Source organism: Cherax quadricarinatus, chromosome 82 (assembly GCF_038502225.1).
Source record: "Cherax quadricarinatus isolate ZL_2023a chromosome 82, ASM3850222v1, whole genome shotgun sequence".
Taxonomy (NCBI): domain Eukaryota; kingdom Metazoa; phylum Arthropoda; class Malacostraca; order Decapoda; family Parastacidae; genus Cherax; species Cherax quadricarinatus.
Window position 1 is genome coordinate 11,275,950 of NC_091373.1, and position 20,151 is coordinate 11,296,100.

At 38.5% G+C, this 20,151-nt stretch overlaps 1 protein-coding gene across 1 annotated transcript in view; it reads left to right on the top strand.

Moving 5' to 3' along the window:
• The window catches only part of LOC128702832 (PAT complex subunit CCDC47), a 67,167-nt gene that overhangs the window by 38,408 nt on the left and 8,608 nt on the right, over positions 1-20,151 (top strand). Inside the window, exons 7-9 of the mRNA XM_053797255.2 lie at positions 11,972-12,165; positions 18,631-18,799; positions 19,554-19,688. Coding sequence (XP_053653230.1) covers positions 11,972-12,165; positions 18,631-18,799; positions 19,554-19,688 — 498 coding nt within the window. The remainder of the gene's footprint in view (positions 1-11,971; positions 12,166-18,630; positions 18,800-19,553; positions 19,689-20,151) is intronic.

Sequence of the window (20,151 nt, forward strand, 5' to 3'; positions counted from 1 at the left end):
AGTTAGGGTAAGATATAAACAGCTATTGGAGGATAGATGGGCAAATGAGAGCATAGGCAATGGGGTCAAAGAGGTATGGGGTAGGCTTAAAAATGTAGTGTTAGAGTGTTCAGCAGAAGTTTGTGGTTACAGGAAAGTGGGTGTGGGAGGGAAGAGGAGCGATTGGTGGAATGATGATGTAAAGAGAGTAGTAAGGGAGAAAAAGTTAGCATATGAGAAGTTTTTACAAAGTAGAAGTGATGCAAGGAGGGAAGAGTATATGGAGAAAAAGAGAGTGGTGAAGCAATGTAAAAAGAGAGCAAATGAGAGAATGGGTGAGATGTTATCAACAAATTTTGTTGAAAATAAGAAAAAGTTTTGGAGTGAGATTAACAAGTTAAGGAAGCCTAGAGAACAAATGGATTTGTCAGTTAAAAATAGGAGAGGAGAGTTATTAAATGGAGAGTTAGAGGTATTGGGAAGATGGAGGGAATATTTTGAGGAATTGTTAAATGTTGATGAAGATAGGGAAGCTGTGATTTCGTGTATAGGGCAAGGAGGAATAACATCTTGTAGGAGTGAGGAAGAGCCAGTTGTGAGTGTGGGGGAAGTTCGTGAGGCAGTAGGTAAAATGAAAGGGGGTAAGGCAGCTGGGATTGATGGGATAAAGATAGAAATGTTAAAAGCAGGTGGGGATATAGTTTTGGAGTGGTTGGTGCAATTATTTAATAAATGTATGGAAGAGGGTAAGGTACCTTGGGATTGGCAGAGAGCATGCATAGTTCCTTTGTATAAAGGCAAAGGGGACAAAAGAGAGTGCAAAAATTATAGGGGGATAAGTCTGTTGAGTGTACCTGGTAAAGTGTATGGTAGAGTTATTATTGAAAGAATTAAGAGAAAGATGGAGAAAAGGATAGCAGATGAACAAGGAGGCTTTAGGAAAGGTAGGGGGTGTGTGGACCAGGTGTTTACAGTGAAACATATAAGGGAACAGTATTTAGATAAGGCTAAAGAGGTCTTTGTGGCATTTATGGATTTGGAAAAGGCATATGACAGGGTGGATAGGGGGGCAATGTGGCAGATGTTGCAAGTGTATGGTGTAGGAGGTAGGTTACTGAAAGCAGCGAAGAGTTTTTACGAGGATAGCGAGGCTCAAGTTAGAGTATGTAGGAAAGAGGGAAATTATTTCCCAGTAAAAGTAGGCCTTAGACAAGGATGTGTGATGTCACCGTGGTTGTTTAATATATTTATAGATGGGGTTGTAAGAGAAGTAAATGCGAGGGTCTTGTCAAGAGGCATGGAGTTAAAAGATAAAGAATCACACATAAAGTGGGAGTTGTCACAGTTGCTCTTTGCTGATGACACCGTGCTCTTGGGTGATTCTGAAGAGAAGTTGCAGAGATTGGTGGATGAATTTGGTAGGGTGTGCATAAGAAGAAAATTAAAAGTGAATACAGGAAAGAGTAAGGTTATGAGGATAACAAAAAGATTAGGTGATGAAAGATTGGATATCAGATTGGAGGGAGAGAGTATGGAGGAGGTGAATGTATTCAGATATTTGGGAGTGGACGTGTCAGCGGATGGGTCTATGAAAGATGAGGTGAATCATAGAATTGATGAGGGGAAAAGGGTGAGTGGTGCACTTAGGAGTCTGTGAAGACAAAGAACTTTGTCCTTGGAGGCAAAGAGGGGAATGTATGAGAGTATAGTTTTACCAACGCTCTTATATGGGTGTGAAGCATGGGTGATGAATGCTGCAGCGAGGAGAAGGCTGGAGGCAGTGGAGATGTCATGTCTGAGGGCAATGTGTGGTGTGAATATAATGCAGAGAATTCGTAGTTTGGAAGTTAGGAGGAGGTGCGGGATTACCAAAACTGTTGTCCAGAGGGCTGAGGAAGGGTTGTTGAGGTGGTTCGGACATTTAGAGAGAATGGAGCGAAACAGAATGACTTCAAGAGTGTATCAGTCTGTAGTGGAAGGCAGGCGGGGTAGGGGTCGGCCTAGGAAAGGTTGGAGGGAGGGGGTAAAGGAGGTTTTGTGTGCGAGGGGCTTGGACTTCCAGCAGGCATGCGTGAGCGTGTTTGATAGGAGTGAATGGAGACAAATGGTTTTTAATACTTGACGTGCTGTTGGAGTGTGAGCAAAGTAACATTTATGAAGGGGTTCAGGGAAACCGGCAGGCCGGACTTGAGTCCTGGAGATGGGAAGTACAGTGCCTGCACTCTGAAGGAGGGGTGTTAATGTTGCAGTTTAAAAACTGTAGTGTAAAGCACCCTTCTGGCAAAACAGTGATGGAGTGAATGATGGTGAAAGTTTTTCTTTTTCGGGCCACCCTGCCTTGGTGGCAGTCGGCCAGTGTGATAACCCTACCGTACACTTTTCCTGGTATACTCAGTAAACTTACTCCTCTGTAATTTTTACAATCTCTTTTGTCCCCTTTCCCTTTATATAAAGGGATTATGCATGCTCTCTGCCAATCCCTAGGTACCTTCCCGTCTTTCATACATTTATTAAACAAAAGTACCAACCACTCCAACACTATATCCCCCCCTGCTTTTAACATTTCTGTCATGATCCCATCAGTTCCAGCTGCTTTACCCCCTTTCATTCTACGTAATGCCTCACGTACCTCCACCACACTTACATTCTGCTCTTCTTCACTCCTAAAAGATGGTATACCTCCCTGGCCAGTGCATGAAATTACCGCCTCCCTTTCTTCCTGAACATTTAAAAGTTCCTCAAAATATTCTCGCCATCTACCTAATACCTCCCTCTCCCCATCTACTAACTCCCCTACTCTGTTTTTAACTGACAAATCCATACTTTCCCTAGGCTTTCTTAACTTGTTTAACTCACTCCAAAATTTTTTCTTATTTTCATTAAAATTTCTTGACAGTGCCTCTCCCACTCTATCATCTGCTCTCCTTTTGCACTCTCTCACCACTCTCTTCACCTTTCTTTTACTCTCCATATACTCTGCTCTTCTTATAACACTTCTGCTTTGTAAAAACCTCTCATAAGCTACCTTTTTCTCTTTTATCACACCCTTTACTTCATCATTCCACCAATCACTCCTCTTTCCTCCTGCCCCCACCCTCCTATAACCACAAGCTTCTGCCCCACATTCTAATACTGCATTTTTAAAACTATTCCAACCCTCTTCAACCCCCCCACTACTCATCTTTGCACTAGCCCACCTTTCTGCCAACAGTCGCTTATATCTCACCCGAACTTCCTCCTCCCTTAGTTTATACACTTTCACCTCCCTCTTACTTGTTGTTGCCACCTTCCTCTTTTCCCATCTACCTCTTACTCTAACTGTAGCTACAACTAAATAATGATCCGATATATCAGTTGCCCCTCTATAAACATGTACATCCTGGAGCCTACCCATCAACCTTTTATCCACCAATACATAATCTAACAAACTACTTTCATTACGTGCTACATCATACCTTGTATATTTATTTATCCTCTTTTTCATGAAATATGTATTACTTATTACCAAATTTCTTTCTACACATAGCTCAATTAAAGGCTCCCCATTTACATTTACCCCTGGCACCCCAAATTTACCTACTACTCCCTCCATAACATTTTTACCCACTTTAGTGAAATCCCCAACCACCATTACTCTCGCACTTGATTCAAAACTCCCCACGCATTCACTCAACATTTCCCAAAATCTCTCTCTCCTCTACACTTCTCTCTTCTCTAGGTGCATACACGCTTACTATAACCCACTTTTCACATCCAATCTTTATTTTACTCCACATAATCCTTGAATTGATACATTTGTAGTCCCTCTTTTCCTGCCATAGCTTATCCTTCAACATTATTGCTACTCCTTCTTTAGCTCTAACTCTATTTGAAACCCCTGACCTAATCCCATTTATTCCTCTCCATTGAAACTCTCCCACCCCCTTCAGCTTTGTTTCACTTAAAGCCAGGACATCCAGTTTCTTCTCATTTATAACATCCACAATCATCTCTTTCTTATCATTTGCACAACATCCACGCACATTCAGACTTCCCACTTTGACAATTTTCTTCTTATTCTTTTTAGTAATCTTTACAGGAGAAGGGGTTACTAGCCCCTTGCTCCCGGCATTTTAGTCGCCTCTTACAACACGCATGGCTTACAGAGGAAGAATTCTGTTCCACTTCCCCATGGAGGTAAGAGGGAATAAACAAGAACAAGAACTAGAAAGAAAATAGAAGAAAACCCAAAGGGGTGTGTATATATATGCTTGTACATGTATGTGTAGTGTGACCTAGGTGTAAGTAGAAGTAGCAAGACGTACCTGAAATCTTGCATGTGTATGGGACAGAAAAAAAAAGACACCAGCAATCCTACCATCATGTAAAACAATTACAGGCTTCAGTTTTACACTCACCTGGCAGGACGGTAGTACCTCCCTGGGCGGTTGCTGTCTACCAACCTACTACCTAGTTTTTACTTTACATATTGTCGGTAATTTTACCAAAATACATACGAATTGTGAAATGTTTAAATGAGCATGCAGGTTAGTGTTCACTCAAGCATAGACAAAGCCAGACTGGCTTACAGTGCCTATGTGGGGGACACGGGCAGGCAGACAGGTCTGGTACGCAGTATGAAACACGTGGCACAGTGCGAAACTCGGGACAAAATTTAGCTGAAAAACGGTTTGAAACTTGAAAAGTACGATAGTCAGGGCGTACAAAACTCAGGGTTCCACTGTACTCTGATAATTATGTAGTGGACCCTCTGTTATCGGCCATAATCCATTCCAGAAACTCAGCCTAAAAGCGAAATGGCCGAAAAGGGAAATAATCTTTCCCATAAGAATTAATGTAAATACAATTACATGTAATCTGTTCCAGACACCCAAAAATATTAACAAAAAAAAAAATTTTTAACCGTTAAATCAGTATTACATACCTTTATTGAAGACTCTTGTTGGCTTCTGGAAGATAGGGAGGAGGAGAGAGGGAGGATTTATTGTTTGGAAGGGGAATCCCCCTCCATAATGACTTCAGGTAACACGTCCCTCTCTGGGGTTGCTTCCCTTCTTTGTCTTTTAATACCACTAGGACCAACTTGAGTCACTACACACTTGTCACACAAAATAACTGTCTAGAGAGGTCTGTTTCTGGCATGTCTCTAAGATTTCCCTGAAGTGGGACAAGGTTTTGTCACTGAACATGTTGCAGATATGGCTTGTTTCAGCTTGAGGTGAGGCAGTGGCTGGTGAAGTGAGGCAGTGCCTGGTGTGGTGAGGCAGTGACTGATGTGGTATACCTGGAGGTGAGGCAGTGACTGTTGTGGTGAGGCAGTGGCTGGTGAGGTAAGGCAGTGGCTGGTGAGGTGAGGCAGTGGATGGTGTGGTGAGGCAGTGGCAGGATGGAAGTGACTGTTGATTTGTTTTTCCCATACATCCTGGCAAGTTCCAGCACCTGCATACCACTCTCATATTTTTTCAATAACTTCTTTCTTAAATTCCATCGTGTTTCTCACTTTCTTTACCAAAGGAACTTTACTAGGAACTTTCTTTGGGGGCCATGGTTACTTATTTCACAGTTGCACTTAATGTAAAACCACCAAAAGCAATGAATGTATAGCAAAATGTTTGGATGAATGAGCGGAACCTTCCTTACTCGCTCAGAGACACAGCCAAACTGATGTGCAATGTGGCTGGGCCGGCGGTGGAAGTGTCCCATACGGCCAGTAAGTGAAATAACGGCGATAACCGGGAGCTGAAACCCCGGCCGATAAGTGAATTGGTCGATAAGCAGAATGGCTGATAACCGAGGGTCCACTGTACTTATGTGTACCTGTACCTAAATAAACTCGCACTGTGCTGGCGTGCAGGTACACATTAAAATCACTAAGAATGTCTTATTAATCTTGAGGATGCCATACTAATAATAATACACAATAATCACTCTGTCCCATATTACGTTAATATAAACATTTTTATTAACCCATCTACGATATTTTTTTCAAAATAATAAACACGCTACATAACGCAAACATGTTAAATACACCCCACAGTAAAATAAATTAACATAAATGTGAGATGTTGGGTGTAGATAAACGTGTACGAACCATAACCAGACGCATTCATTTGTTTATTTATATAACACTGTCTCTTTCCTCTCATTTACTCGTTCTCTCTCTCTCTCGTTTATTCGTTTTACCTCGCTTACTCACCTCTCACCCTACATTAAGACTTACAGATATTTTAACCCTTTGACTGTTGCGACCCCCAAATCCTAAGGTCTCTCTCTGTGTCACAAAATAATAAAAAAAAAAAAATCTTGTGATGACACCAAAAGTACGAAATTTGATGGAAAAATTACACTCTTGTGAGGTTAGTAATCTCGGCAGTATATACGCTTTGGTGATTTCGCCCACTTTCGGCCAGTTCCATTGTTCCAGTATACCAAATTCATAGCTATTACTTTAGAACTCCATTTGTTCTATCGATTGAGTACAAGAAACTGCCCATTTACCGATTTCAACTATTCAGTAAAGTGGTCAGAAATTAGCAATTTGGCCAATTTCAGGCAAATTAAAAAGATGCCAATTTCAAAATAAGGTCCAGAATAAACAATGCAGACATTCCTGGCAGTAAAATAACATTTTCTCTGTTCATTAGTCACATCTCCAGGCCCCTCTTATATTACTCATGATTTCTATTTTGAATTTTTATTCACACAAAAAAATAGAAGATTTACTGTTATGGGGACTACTGCATTATTGTAATAATTGTGCAAATAATGTCAACCCATTCGTGACTATATTAGAATGGCTGGTTGGACACTTACTGGACAGTGACATCATTTGTTTACTGCTGAACATTGGCAAAAATCGGACATTTCCGTTAATATGAGCCCAATTTCAAGGTCGTTTTCATCATGAAATCAATCAAAATCACCTTTATTTCTGTAATATGTCTTCCATTCTTTCAAACGAGAATACAACCATAAATACTATACGAAAATACACCTCAAAGTCGGCATTTTAATCCAGAAACACAGTTGGAGTTTTTCTCTCTCGTACTACGTGCTACAGGATTTTTTTTATACTGTGCACACTGACCACGCAGACCTATTCTCTCACATGTGGGCCTACCAGCTTTCTCCTGCTTTATTTGAAGCTGCTAGAATTTTGGCGTATTAATACGTCAAAAACACTGGCTCGTAAGACTTATATGTATGACAGAACCAGTCAAAGGGTTAAGGTAAGCAATGAATGTACTCTATATGCATTTTATTGCTCTGGAGCAATTCAAATGTCGTAGTATATTACGTGTGGGTGAGGTGGGCTTTCCTGGCTGGCTACCATACCGCTTACACACGACTTCCTACAAATAAATACTACTCGCCTCTCTCCCTACATTAAGACTACCAATATTTTAAGGTAAGTATGTAATGGGTGTACTGTTTATGCATTTTATCGCTCTGGGAAGCTTTAAATGTGTGGGTGGAATGGCCAGCTGGCTACCATACCTCCTACACCTGACTTTTTAAAGTAAATATTACTCACTTTTCACCCTACATTAAGACTAAAAATATTTTAAGGTAAGTAATGAGTGTACTGTATGTGTATTTTACTTTTTATTGTTTTTAATGCTTAGTTGTATTGCTAACTTAATATATGTTAGTGAAAACTTGTTATCTGGCATTTATATGCATTTATTTGTGGAAAAGAATGGCGTTCTGCTTTCTAGCGATGTTCACTTTCCAGTGGTAGCCTGGAACCTAATCTGCCATATAAGTGGAGCCCTACTGTGCTGTTTGAAAGGGAATCATAAAGATTTGTGGTTATTCTGGTCTAGATCACACGTTTTTGAATTGGTTTTGGCAATGTGGACAAATCTGTATTATACTTATTGTATTTCAAAAATCACTTGGCCCTTGTGGGTCATTAAGCACAAAGAGTGGTTCTAAAGGCGTGTGTTTCTATCTACTAATTGCAGCCCAATCTTTGATCAGTCAAGCTGTTAGTAAATATAAAAAAAATCACAATGCCCTGGCCGAAACAATTCGGTACACAAATAATTCTTTCTATTTTGGGTTACCCTGCCTCAGTGCGAAACGGCCAACATGTTAAAAAAAAAAAAATTCACTTACATATGACAGTTTTATAGGTTTTTATAGGTTATTATAGTTTTATAGGTAGTAGGTTGGTAGACAGCAACCACCCAGGGAGGTACTACCGTCCTGCCAAGTGAGTGTAAAACGAAAGCCTGTGATTGTTTTACATGATGGTAGGATTGCTGATGTCTTTTGTCTGTCTCATAAATATGCAAGATTACAGGCATGTCTTGCTACTTCTACTTACACTTAGGTCACACTACACATACATGTACACATTTATTTATACACACTCATCTGAGTTTTCTTTGATTTTATCTTAATAGTTCTTGGTCTTATTAATTTTCCTTTTATATCCATGGGGAAGTGGAATAAGAATCTTTCCTCCGTAAGCCATGCGTGTTGTAAAAGTCAACTAAAATGCCGGGAACAATGGGCTAGTAACCCCTTTTCCTGTAAAGATTACTAAAAAGAATAAGAAGAAGAAAATTGTCAAAGTGGGAAGTCTGAATGTGCGTGGATGTTGTGCAGATGATAAGAAAGAGATGATTGTGGATGTTATGAATGAGAAGAAGCTGGATGTCCTGGCTTTAAGTGAAACAAAGCTGAAGGGGGTGGGAGAGTTTCAGTGGAGAGGAATAAATGGGATTAGGTCAGGGGTTTCAAATAGAGTTAGAGCTAAAGAAGGAGTAGCAATAATGTTGAAGGATAAGCTATGGCAGGAAAAGAGGGACTATAAATGTATTAATTCAAGGATTATGTGGAGTAAAATAAAGATTGGATGTGAAAAGTGGGTTATAATAAGCGTGTATGCACCTGGAGAAGAGAGAAGTGTAGAGGAGAGAGAGAGATTTTGGGAAATGTTGAGTGAATGCGTGGGGAGTTTTGAATCAAGTGTGAGAGTAATGGTGGTTGGGGATTTCAATGCTAAAGTGGGTAAAAATGTTATGGAGGGAGTAGTAGGTAAATTTGGGGTGCCAGGGGTAAATGTAAATGGGGAGCCTTTAATTGAGCTATGTGTAGAAAGAAATTTGGTAATAAGTAATACATATTTTATGAAAAAGAGGATAAATAAATATACAAGGTATGATGTAGCACGTAATGAAAGTAGTTTATTAGATTATGTATTGGTGGATAAAAGGTTGATGGGTAGGCTCCAGGATGTACATGTTTATAGAGGGGCAACTGATATATCGGATCATTATTTAGTTGTAGCTACAGTTAGAGTAAGAGGTAGATGGGAAAAGAGGAAGGTGGCAACAACAAGTAAGAGGGAGGTGAAAGTGTATAAACTAAGGGAGGAGGAAGTTCGGGTGAGATATAAGTGACTATTGGCAGAAAGGTGGGCTAGTGCAAAGATGAGTAGTGGGGGGGTTGAAGAGGGTTGGAATAGTTTTAAAAATGCAGTATTAGAATGTGGGGCAGAAGTTTGTGGTTATAGGAGGGTGGGGGCAGGAGGAAAGAGGAGTGATAGGTGGAATGATGAAGTAAAGGGTGTGATAAAAGAGAAAAAGGTAGCTTATGAGAGGTTTTTACAAAGCAGAAGTGTTAAAAGAAGAGCAGAGTATATGGAGAGTAAAAGAAAGGTAAAGAGAGTGGTGAGAGAGTGCAAAAGGAGAGCAGATTATAGAGTGGGAGAGGCACTGTCAAGAAATTTTAATGAAAATAAGAAAAATTTTTGGAGTGAGTTAAACAAGTTAAGAAAGCCTAGGGAAAATATGGATTTGTCAGTTAAAAACAGAGTAGGGGAGTTAGTAGATGGGGAGATGGAGGTATTGGGTAGATGGCGAGAATATTTTGAGGAACTTTTAAATGTTAAGGAAGAAACAGAGGCAGTAATTTCATGCACTGGTCAGGGAGGTATACCATCTTTTAGGAGTGAAGAAGAGCAGAATGTAAGTGTGGGGGAGGTACGTGAGGCATTACGTAAAATGAAAGGGGGTAAAGCAGCTGGAACTGATGGGATCATGACAGAAATGTTAAAAGCAGGGGGGATATAGTGTTGGAGTGGTTGGTACTTTTGTTTAATAAATGTATGAAAGAGGGGAAGGTACCTAGGGATTGGCGGAGAGCATGTATAGTCCCTTTATATAAAGGGAAAGGGGACAAAAGAGACTGTAAAAATTATAGAGGAATAAGCTTACTGAGTATACCAGGAAAAGTGTACGGTAGGGTTATAATTGAAAGAATTAGAGGTAAGACAGAATGTAGGATTGCGGATGAGCAAGGAGGTTTCAGAGTGGGTAGGGGATGTGTAGATCAGGTGTTTACATTGAAGCATATATGTGAACAGTATTTAGATAAAGATAGGGAAGTTTTTATTGCATTTATGGATTTAGAAAAGGCATATGATAGTGGATAGAGGAGCAATGTGGCAGATGTTGCAAGTATATGGAATAGGTGGTAAGTTATTAAATGCTGTAAAGAGTTTTTATGAGGATAGTGAGGCTCAGGTTAGGGTGTGTAGAAGAGAGGGAGACTACTTCCCAGTAAAAGTAGGTCTTAGACAGGGATGTGTAATGTCACCATGGTTGTTTAATATATTTATAGATGGGGTTGTAAAGGAAGTAAATGCTAGGGTGTTCGGGAGAGGGGTGGGATTAAATTTTGGGGAATCAAATTCAAAATGGGAATTGACACAGTTACTTTTTGCTGATGATACTGTGCTTATGGGAGATTCTAAAGAAAAATTGCAAAGGTTAGTGGATGAGTTTGGGAATGTGTGTAAAGGTAGAAAGTTGAAAGTGAACATAGAAAAGAGTAAGGTGATGAGGGTGTCAAATGATTTAGATAAAGAAAAATTGGATATCAAATTGGGGAGGAGGAGTATGGAAGAAGTGAATGTTTTCAGATACTTGGGAGTTGACGTGTCGGCGGATGGATTTATGAAGGATGAGGTTAATCATAGAATTGATGAGGGAAAAAGGTGAGTGGTGCATTGAGGTATATGTGGAGTCAAAAAACGTTATCTATGGAGGCAAAGAAGGGAATGTATGAAAGTATAGTAGTACCAACACTCGTATATGGGTGTGAAGCTTGGGTGGTAAATGCAGCAGCGAGGAGACGGTTGGAGGCAGTGGAGATGTCCTGTTTAAGGGCAATGTGTGGTGTAAATATTATGCAGAAAATTCGGAGTGTGGAAATTAGGAGAAGGTGTGGAGTTAATAAAAGCATTAGTCAGAGGGCAGAAGAGGGGTTGTTGAGGTGGTTTGGTCATTTAGAGAGAATGGATCAAAGTAGAATGACATGGAAAGCATATAAATCTATAGGGGAAGGAAGGCGGGGTAGGGGTCGTCCTCGAAAGGGTTGGAGAGAGGGGGTAAAGGAGGTTTTGTGGGCAAGGGGCTTGGACTTCCAGCAAGCGTGCGTGAGCGTGTTAGATAGGAGTGAATGGAGACGAATGGTACTTGGGACCTGACGATCTGTTGGAGTGTGAGCAGGGTAATATTTAGTGAAGGGATTCAGGGAAACCGGTTATTTTCATATAGTCGGACTTGATTCCTGGAAATGGGAAGTACAATGCCTGCACTTTAAAGGAGGGGTTTGGGATATTGGCAGTTTGGAGGGATATGTTGTGTATCTTTATATGTGTATGCTTCTAGACTGTTGTATTCTGAGCACCTCTGCAAAAACAGTGATAATGTGCAAGTGTGGTGAAAGTGTTGAATGATGATGAAAGTATTTTCTTTTTGGGGATTTTCTTTCTTTTTTGGGTCACCCTGCCTCGGTGGGAGACGGCCGACTTGTTGAAAAAAAAAAAATGACAGTTTTTTCCAATTTTCCATTTCTTAGATTTCTGTCATGCTAGCGCAGTGCGTAATTTTTTTTTTTTTTCTAGTAAACTTATAAATAATGAAATAGATGTATAAAAAAATTTTTTACAAATAGTAGTATTTTAAATCTTCAGAGTACATTTTGTCCAGAGAAGAAATCGGGTGAGAAATTTGGCCTTGGTTCTCAGTTTGTTCTTATGAATGAACTTGGTGAAGTAGCATCAACTGTTTTGGGTGACCCAAAAGTGACAGCAGTGCTCAATAAATTCTCTGGAATGATTGACTTCTTCCATTTCTCAGATCAGTATTCAGGACCTAAACAACCTGAGTAAGTATGCTGAAAACGTAGTTTAAAAATCAAATCATTTTGGTACCTAATTAGTTAAATATAAATTTTAAGTATGTGTTTATAATTGCATGCTAATATTTATTTTTAATGTTTAACATTTTTTCACCTTCAGTTCTCTTAATTTAAAATTTCCTGGTAATTAATGACAGTTTTTGTAATTAGGCAGTTTGAAATATCAAATTACTTAAGATGTAGCTAAAGTAATTTGACCAGTATAAAATCTTTTCAAGAACATAGCTATAGTTTTTTTTGTTTGTTTGTTTTATTGTTTTTTTTTCTTTTAACCTTACATAGCACTTTTTTTTCTTAAGGTAGCATAAATATTTGCTAGCAGTGAACAGCTATCATACTGAACTGTGTATGTTTGGAAATAAATATTTTACTGTACCATAGTCTTGGCTGCCAAATAGTATTGCCTTAATGTTAAATAAGGTTGATATTTGCTGTTACTAAAATGTTTAATGTCAGAACTGTATGAGCTTGGAGTCTTTGTGCTTTAATATATTTAGATCTTGTAATTTGATCTACTGTATGATTCAATATATTATAGCCTAGTACTACATTACTTCACTTTCATGTCTCATAGAGGAACAGAGGGAAGGTAAGACTGAACAGGCTGTCTTTGATTTAAAAATATTGCATTAGCCAGCCTAGCTTATGACATGCTGGTGTGCAGTTATCATCCCTAAAAATCAGCACAACTGGTGGCAGTCTCATCAAATGTTTGTTAATTTGCCTCCATATAGATTTAGTTACCAGCCATTTTATTTTACTAATTGCCTTAAATTTTATGAATTGTTTCAAAGAATTACCAATATGCATCTAATAGTCTTTTATTTATTTTCTTAGGATATCAGTCTATGTATCAGAATTATGAGCAGGGTTTTTTTCTCCCTCCTATCCCTACCAAGTGACTAATAAAAAACATTCTGTGAATTTGGAATGTTACTTTCTTACTGTAGTTTAGGTTATTATAGCTTTATTCATTATAAGGTTTCTTATATGCTTATACTAGTTTCACCAAGTATCCAGAGGTATTATTTAACAATAAAATCTCATTTAACTCTTTCACTGTTGGTGCTGTAGTACTACGGCTTGCAAGCCAGTGTTGGTGCCGTAGTATTTCACCAAAATTCATGTGAGAGAATGGATCTGTGTAGTCAGTGTGCGCAGTATAAAAAAAAATCCTGCAGCACCGAGTGCACGAGAAAAAGAAAACTCCTATCATGTTTTGGGTTTAAAATGCCAAATTTGGGGTGTATTTTCATATGGTATTTATGGTTTTATTCTCTATTTCTTGGTCTCATTAGATAGAATGGAAGATATATTATAGAAATAGAGATGATTGTGATTGGTTCCACGATGAAAAGTACCTTGAAATTGAGCTCAAAGTGGCGGAAATGTTGATTTTTGCCGATGTTGAAGAGTAAACAAATGATGTCATTGGGCAATACGTATCCAACTGGCCAGTCTAATACGCAGTCACAAATAGATTGCCATTATTTATACAGTTATGACAATAATGCAGTAGTCTGCATTATTTTTTGTGTGAATAAAAATGCAAAATGGAAAGCAAGTGTAATATAAGAGGGGACTGGAGACATGACTAATGAACAGAGAAAATGTAATTTTAGTGCCAGGAATGTCTGCATTGTTTGTTCTGGACCCTATTTTGAAATTTGTGTGAAATTGACCAAATTGCTAATTTCTGACCACTTTGAGTAGTTGAAATCGGTAAATGGGTGGTTTCTTGTACTCAGTCGATAGAACAAATGGAGTTCTAGCGAAATAGCTATGATATTAGTCGACTGGAACAATGGAATTGGCTGAAAATAGGTCTCAAAGTGGGTGAAATTGCCAATGCGTAAATATCGCTGATATCGCTTACCTCATGAGAGCGTAATTTTGTAAGTTTTCCATCAAATTTTGTACTTTTGTACGTGTCATTACCATTGGGAAAAGATTTTTTTTTTTTCCTGAGAGCAAGTTCAGGATCAGGGGTCTGGACCCTGAAAGGATTAATGTAGATCCATGTGGGGGGACCCTGTCATCAGTAATGTAGTTTTATGTAATGGCCACTTGGAGGGTTAAGAAAATTAAAAAAATTATAAGGAAGCTTTTGTAACAGTCATTAGGGAGAATTAGAGACCATGGCTCTAAACTATGTAAGAAGACATACCAAAAGGATTCAAAAAATTTCTTTGTGAACTGTGGTAGAATAATGGAATGAGTTGGAGAGGATAGTAAATGCTACAGCTACTTAAAATTTCAGAAAGCTCTGTTAGATTAAAGACTGAAAACAGGACTCCATGAGTTTAACTCTCCTCCTGTAGCTACAAATGGGTAATTACCTGGTGCTGTAAAAAAAAAGAGATATGATCACTGATAGAAAAATAATCTAAGACCTGTATAAATATAGTGAAGGATAGCATCTTTAATAGGGCTATAACAAGACTGAGAAGGAAGAGTTGGAACTTAACATATATTATCAAGTCAGCCCTAAGTTAAAACTGCTAAATAAAAAGCCAAGTGCATAAGTGAACAAGAAATTTTCAAGGACATTACAGTGGACCCCCGGTATTCGATATTAATCCGTTCCTGAGAGCTCATTGAATACCAATAATATCGAAAAACGAATCAATTTTCCTCATGAGAAATAATGGAAATCAAATTAATCCGTGCAAGACACCCAAAAGTATGAAAAAAAAAATTTTTACTGCATGAAATATGAAGTTTAATTCAAAAGAATAATTACAATAACAATAAAATAATTGACACTTACCTTTAATGAAGATCTGGTGGTGATTGATGGGATGGGAGGAGGGGAGAGGTGTTAGTGTTTCGAAGGGGAATCCCCTTCCATTAGGACTTGAGGTAGCAAGTCCTTTTCCGGGGTTACTCCCCTTCTTCTTTTAATGCCACTAGGACCAGCTTGAGAGTCACTGGACTTCTGTCGCACAACATAACTGGCAGCCTCACCATGCCTAATCACACTATGTATGCCACTACGATTCTTAAATCTTTCAAACCAACCTTTGCTGGCCTTAAATTCACTCACATCACCACTAGTTGCAGGCAATTTCTTTACCAAATCGTCATGCAACTGCCTAGCCTTTTCACAAATGATCGCTTGAGAGATGCTATCTCCTGCTATCAGTTTTTCATTTATCCACACCAGTAACAATCTCTCAACATTTTCTAACACTTGCGGTCGCTGTTTTGTAATCACAGTTGCACCTTTTGCAAGAACAGCTTCCTTGATTGCCGTTTTCCTGGTCACTATAGTAGAGATGGTTGATTGGGGTTTATTATACAACCTGACCAGCTCCGACACACGCACTCCACTTTCGTACTTTGCAATTATCTCTTTCTTCATTTCATAAGTCATTAGCAACTTTTTTTCTCGAAGGGTTGGCACTAGAAGCTTTCTTGGGGACCATGGTGACTTATTTTGCAGAAACAAGCACCAAACACAGTGATAATATGGATAATATGGAATGTACCGAATGTATCCTTAGATGCGCGCACACTGGCTGGCTTGTAAGCACTAGCACACAGAGCAGTTCAGGCCACACGTGGACAGGTCTCGTACGAATCGTATCAAATACCGGGTTTTCAATCAAATACCAAGGAAAAATTTTTGCATTAAAGTGCATCGAAAACCGGATTTATCGAATACCGATGCCATCGAATACCAGGGGTCCACTGTACTTAAATAAAATGTTGAAGGAGGGAATTATGAAGATATACTACTGTATATATTATAACATATTGATGTGGGCCTCTCACTTTTCTGCATCATTTCTTTATCATTGCACGTAAACCATGACACCCATGGTCATTAACCCTTTCAGGGTTTCGGACGTACTAGCTAGTGGCTTACGCACCAGGGTTTTTGATGTACTAGTACGCCTAAATTATAGCGCCCTCAAATCTAGTGAGAGAAAGCTGGTAGGCCTACATATGAAAGAATGGGTCTATGTGGTCAGTGTGCACAGTATAAAAAAAATCCTGCAGCACACAGTGCGTAATGAGAAAAAAAGACTTTGGCAGTGCTTTTGGTTTAAAACAGCAACTTTGCACTGTATTTTCGTATGGTATTTATGATGGTATTCTAGTTTTCCTGGTCTCATTTTATAGAATGGAAGACATATTAAAGAAATTGAAATTGAGCTCAAAGTAGCAGAAATCTTCGATTTTTGCCAAAGTTCAAAAGTAAACAAATCATGCTACGCGTCCATTACACGTCGACTGGTGAGTCTAATGTTCTTTCACAAGTGCGCTGATATTATTTATACCATTTCTACACTAATGCAGTAGTCTGCATAACAGTAAATCTTCTATTTTTTTGTGAGAATAAAAATTCAAAGTGGAAAGCAAAAGGATGTAAGAGGGGCATGGAGACGTGACTAATGAACAGAGGAAATGTTATTTTAGTGCCAGGAATGTCTTTCTTGTTTATTCTGGACCCTATTTGGAAATTGGCATCTTTTGAAATTTGTGTGAAACTGGCAAAATTGCTAAATTCTGACCACTTTATTGGATAGTTGGAATCGGTAAATGGGTGGTTTCTTGTGCTCATTCGATAGAGAAAATGGAGTTCTAGCAAAATAGTTATGATTTTTGTCGATTAATACACTGAAATTGTCCGAAAATAGGGCTCAAAGTGGGCAAAATCGCTGATGCATAAACATCATCGAGACCGCTAACTTCACGAGAGCATAATTCTGTAAGTTTTCCATCAAATTTCATACTTTTGGTGTCATTATGATCGGGAAAAGATTCTCTATCTTTTCACAAGAAAAAATAATTTTTTTTTATTTTTGAAATTTTGGCTACCCTGAGAACAAGTCTGGGAGAGGGCCTGGGTACCCTGAAAGGGTTAACTTGTACTAGAAAACATGAAAACAAAAATGGGATATACTGTCTTGCATGTTGGGTAGGTAAAAGGCAGCTTCAGTATAGCTTAAGCCATATTGAGCTTGGGCAAAGTAAGACACCCACGCATTACTTGCATCAGTGACTAGGTTTTTTTTTTTCTCCACATCAAAACACTTGTATGCAGCAAACCCAGTAGCCAGGCATATTATTTTTTTTATTTTTAAAAGTCTGATGCTCATTGTACTGATAACCCATATAGTCACCAGGGAGCTCACAATTCGGTCAACATGAAAGAATAGCTTGCTACACTGCTTAACCTAATGACTTGGTTACCAGAAGGTAGGTATGTAAGTTATACAGTACTGTACAGGCAGGCCCTGCTGATAAAGCAGGTTAGATTCTGGGCTGCTGCTATAAAGTGAAAATTGCTGTAAAGTGCAAGTCTTTTTTCACTTTCAAATGGATTTAAAAGCTCGATAGCATGTTTACATTATCATATATGAAGTGAGCAATAGAGCTAGGCCTAAAAAATGCATATACAGTACAAACATTACTTCAAAATATTTTTATCCTTAGCCTATAGTGAGAAAAATGTAGAGAGAAATGCTGCTGTAAACCCAGACCCTCCTGTACTTAATTATTTATGAAGACATTGTAATGCTTGGAAGGTAACCCTTTCTTTTTTCCCCCGTTATTCACTTTATGTAGTGTGCATTTACTGTGTGCACCAGGAGCTTATCCCATATGTGAAATGAGGGATTTCTGTAATGTATATACATTGAGTGCACTCTGTATAAGTGTGTGTTTAGATATATAGAAAAATAATTACTTTTTATAGTATATTTTAATATTAGCATGACTACTTTTGCTTGAAATGTTCTGCATGTAATAGTCCCTTCTGCTGCTTATGTTAATGTATGGATGAGCTGAACCATTTTATTATTTTTCACTATAGAATATAATTGTTAACTTTCAGTAAATAAACTGTTTTAGGTGATGGCCATGTCCTCTAGGGTAGGGTGACCCAAAGAAGAAACTCATTCCCCATCTTCTCAGCCAGAAGTGTGCTGACATCGCACTCAGATTACCTTCTAAATGTAATATCCCTACTCCTCCTTCAGAGTACATGCACTGCCCTTTCCACCTCCAGGTCTCATATCTGGCTAACGGATTTCCATGAATACCTTCATAAAAGTTACCTTGCTTATACTCCAACACATCCTTTAAAAACCACTTGTCTCTCTTTACTCCTGTTAAACATTGTCGCACGAACCTAATGGATGCTCAGGCCTATAATTCGGAGCATCGTTTTCCTGCCGCCTCCTCCTCCTCCTCCTCCTTCCAACCATTCCCGAGAGGATCCCTAACCCTCCTACCATTTACCTCAGATTTATGTATCCTCTTATCCTAGCCCTCACCATCCTCTCTACATACCTAAATTATCTCAGCAACCATCTCTTACATACATGCAAAGTGTACATTGTTAAATTGTGGTAATTGAAACTGTTTAAACTTGTTGCTTTGATCAGAGATTTAGTAAAACACGTTTCTTTGATTCACTAGAGATGCACAACCAACCAAGCTGCCTGAAGTACGCAGGTCATTAGTGTTTGGCTTCAATTTTCCTGGGCGTGGTAACCCGTCATTGGAGGTCATTGAAAGCATGAAGCCACTGATGCAGTTAGTCTTTCACTTGACTGACAAACTACGCAGGTTTAAGCTCAGCAAAGAGGTAGGTTAGAAAATTAATGGAAAACCTTTATTAATTTTCTGACTCCCTTTTATGTTTGCACTGTGTGGTAAGATAACAGTATTGCCATTTTGTAGGTTTTGTATCAGTTGTATTATCTGGTTTCTATTTGTTTAATAATCATGGCTTGTGATTAAAAGAATGTTGGTGTAAGAGCAGAGAGAAATTATTTGCAGAAAGGATGTGAAATTAGAAAAAAGTAGTGCCTGCATATAAACAAAATATATTAAAAGAGGTGAAGGAGTGAAAATGATTAAATGGCAGTGGGTGAGGTAGTGTCAGTAAAATTTGTTAAGAGTAGTTAGAAACAGCTTTGAAGAGAAAGTTGAAAAAGTCATTTGATCAAATTCATTTGTCTGTTAAGAGTGAAAGTGCAGAGTAGAGAATGGAGAGGGTATTTTGAGAATATTGAATGGTGTTGAACAACCAGCAGGCATGTGTAAGTACACTAGATGGAGGTGAGTGGAGGCAAATGATCTTTGGGAATTGATATACTGATGGAGTGTGAGCATGGCAATACCTGTGGAATGATTCATAGAAATTTGGTAGCTGGACTTGAATTTTTGAGGTAGAAAGTAGTACTTGTGCTTAAAAGTCAGGTGGGGATATTAAAAAAAAATGATGTCTGTACCCTTCTGTAAAGGGAGCAAGAAAGGAAGTGTTTGTGAATATGTGCTCCTTTTTTTTTTATTATTATTAATTACAACTGCCATGTTGGGTTTTTATCTTCCCTCAGGGCAGAACAAAAGCAGAAAAAAATCGCTCACGTGTGGAGGAAGCCTTTCTAAAGGCTACCCATGCTGCTCGGGCAGAGATGGCTCAGGCTAAGAGAGAAGAACGGAAGAGAATGGAGAGGGAGAAGATGCTTGAGGTCAGGCAATTAAATTTTAGCATATTAATCTGTATAATTACAGTAAAAATAAAAAAAAAATCATAAAAGATTTAATATTGGTATACACCTACCATCCAACTTACGACTGAGTTTGGTTCCGAGAAACCGGTCGTAAGTCGAACTTTACTACTGAATATCAACAAAACATTTTTGTAATGACTTTATTTTATTATTTTATTTTGGTATTTCATGTTTTACTTTACTTTTTATGTTGTTAGTACTGTATTTTATACTGTAAGGTTTAGGATAAACACTGTGTACAACACAAATAGTTGTTTATTTCCCAGAAATTTGGCATAAAAAACACGGTCGTAAGTCGAGCGGTCGTAAGTCGAGTGGTCGTAAGTCGAGCAGGTCGTAAGTCGGATGGTAGGTGTATATACCATTTAGAAAAGAAATCAGAGTGTTTGTACACTGATTAAACAGAAATGAATAGAAAAAG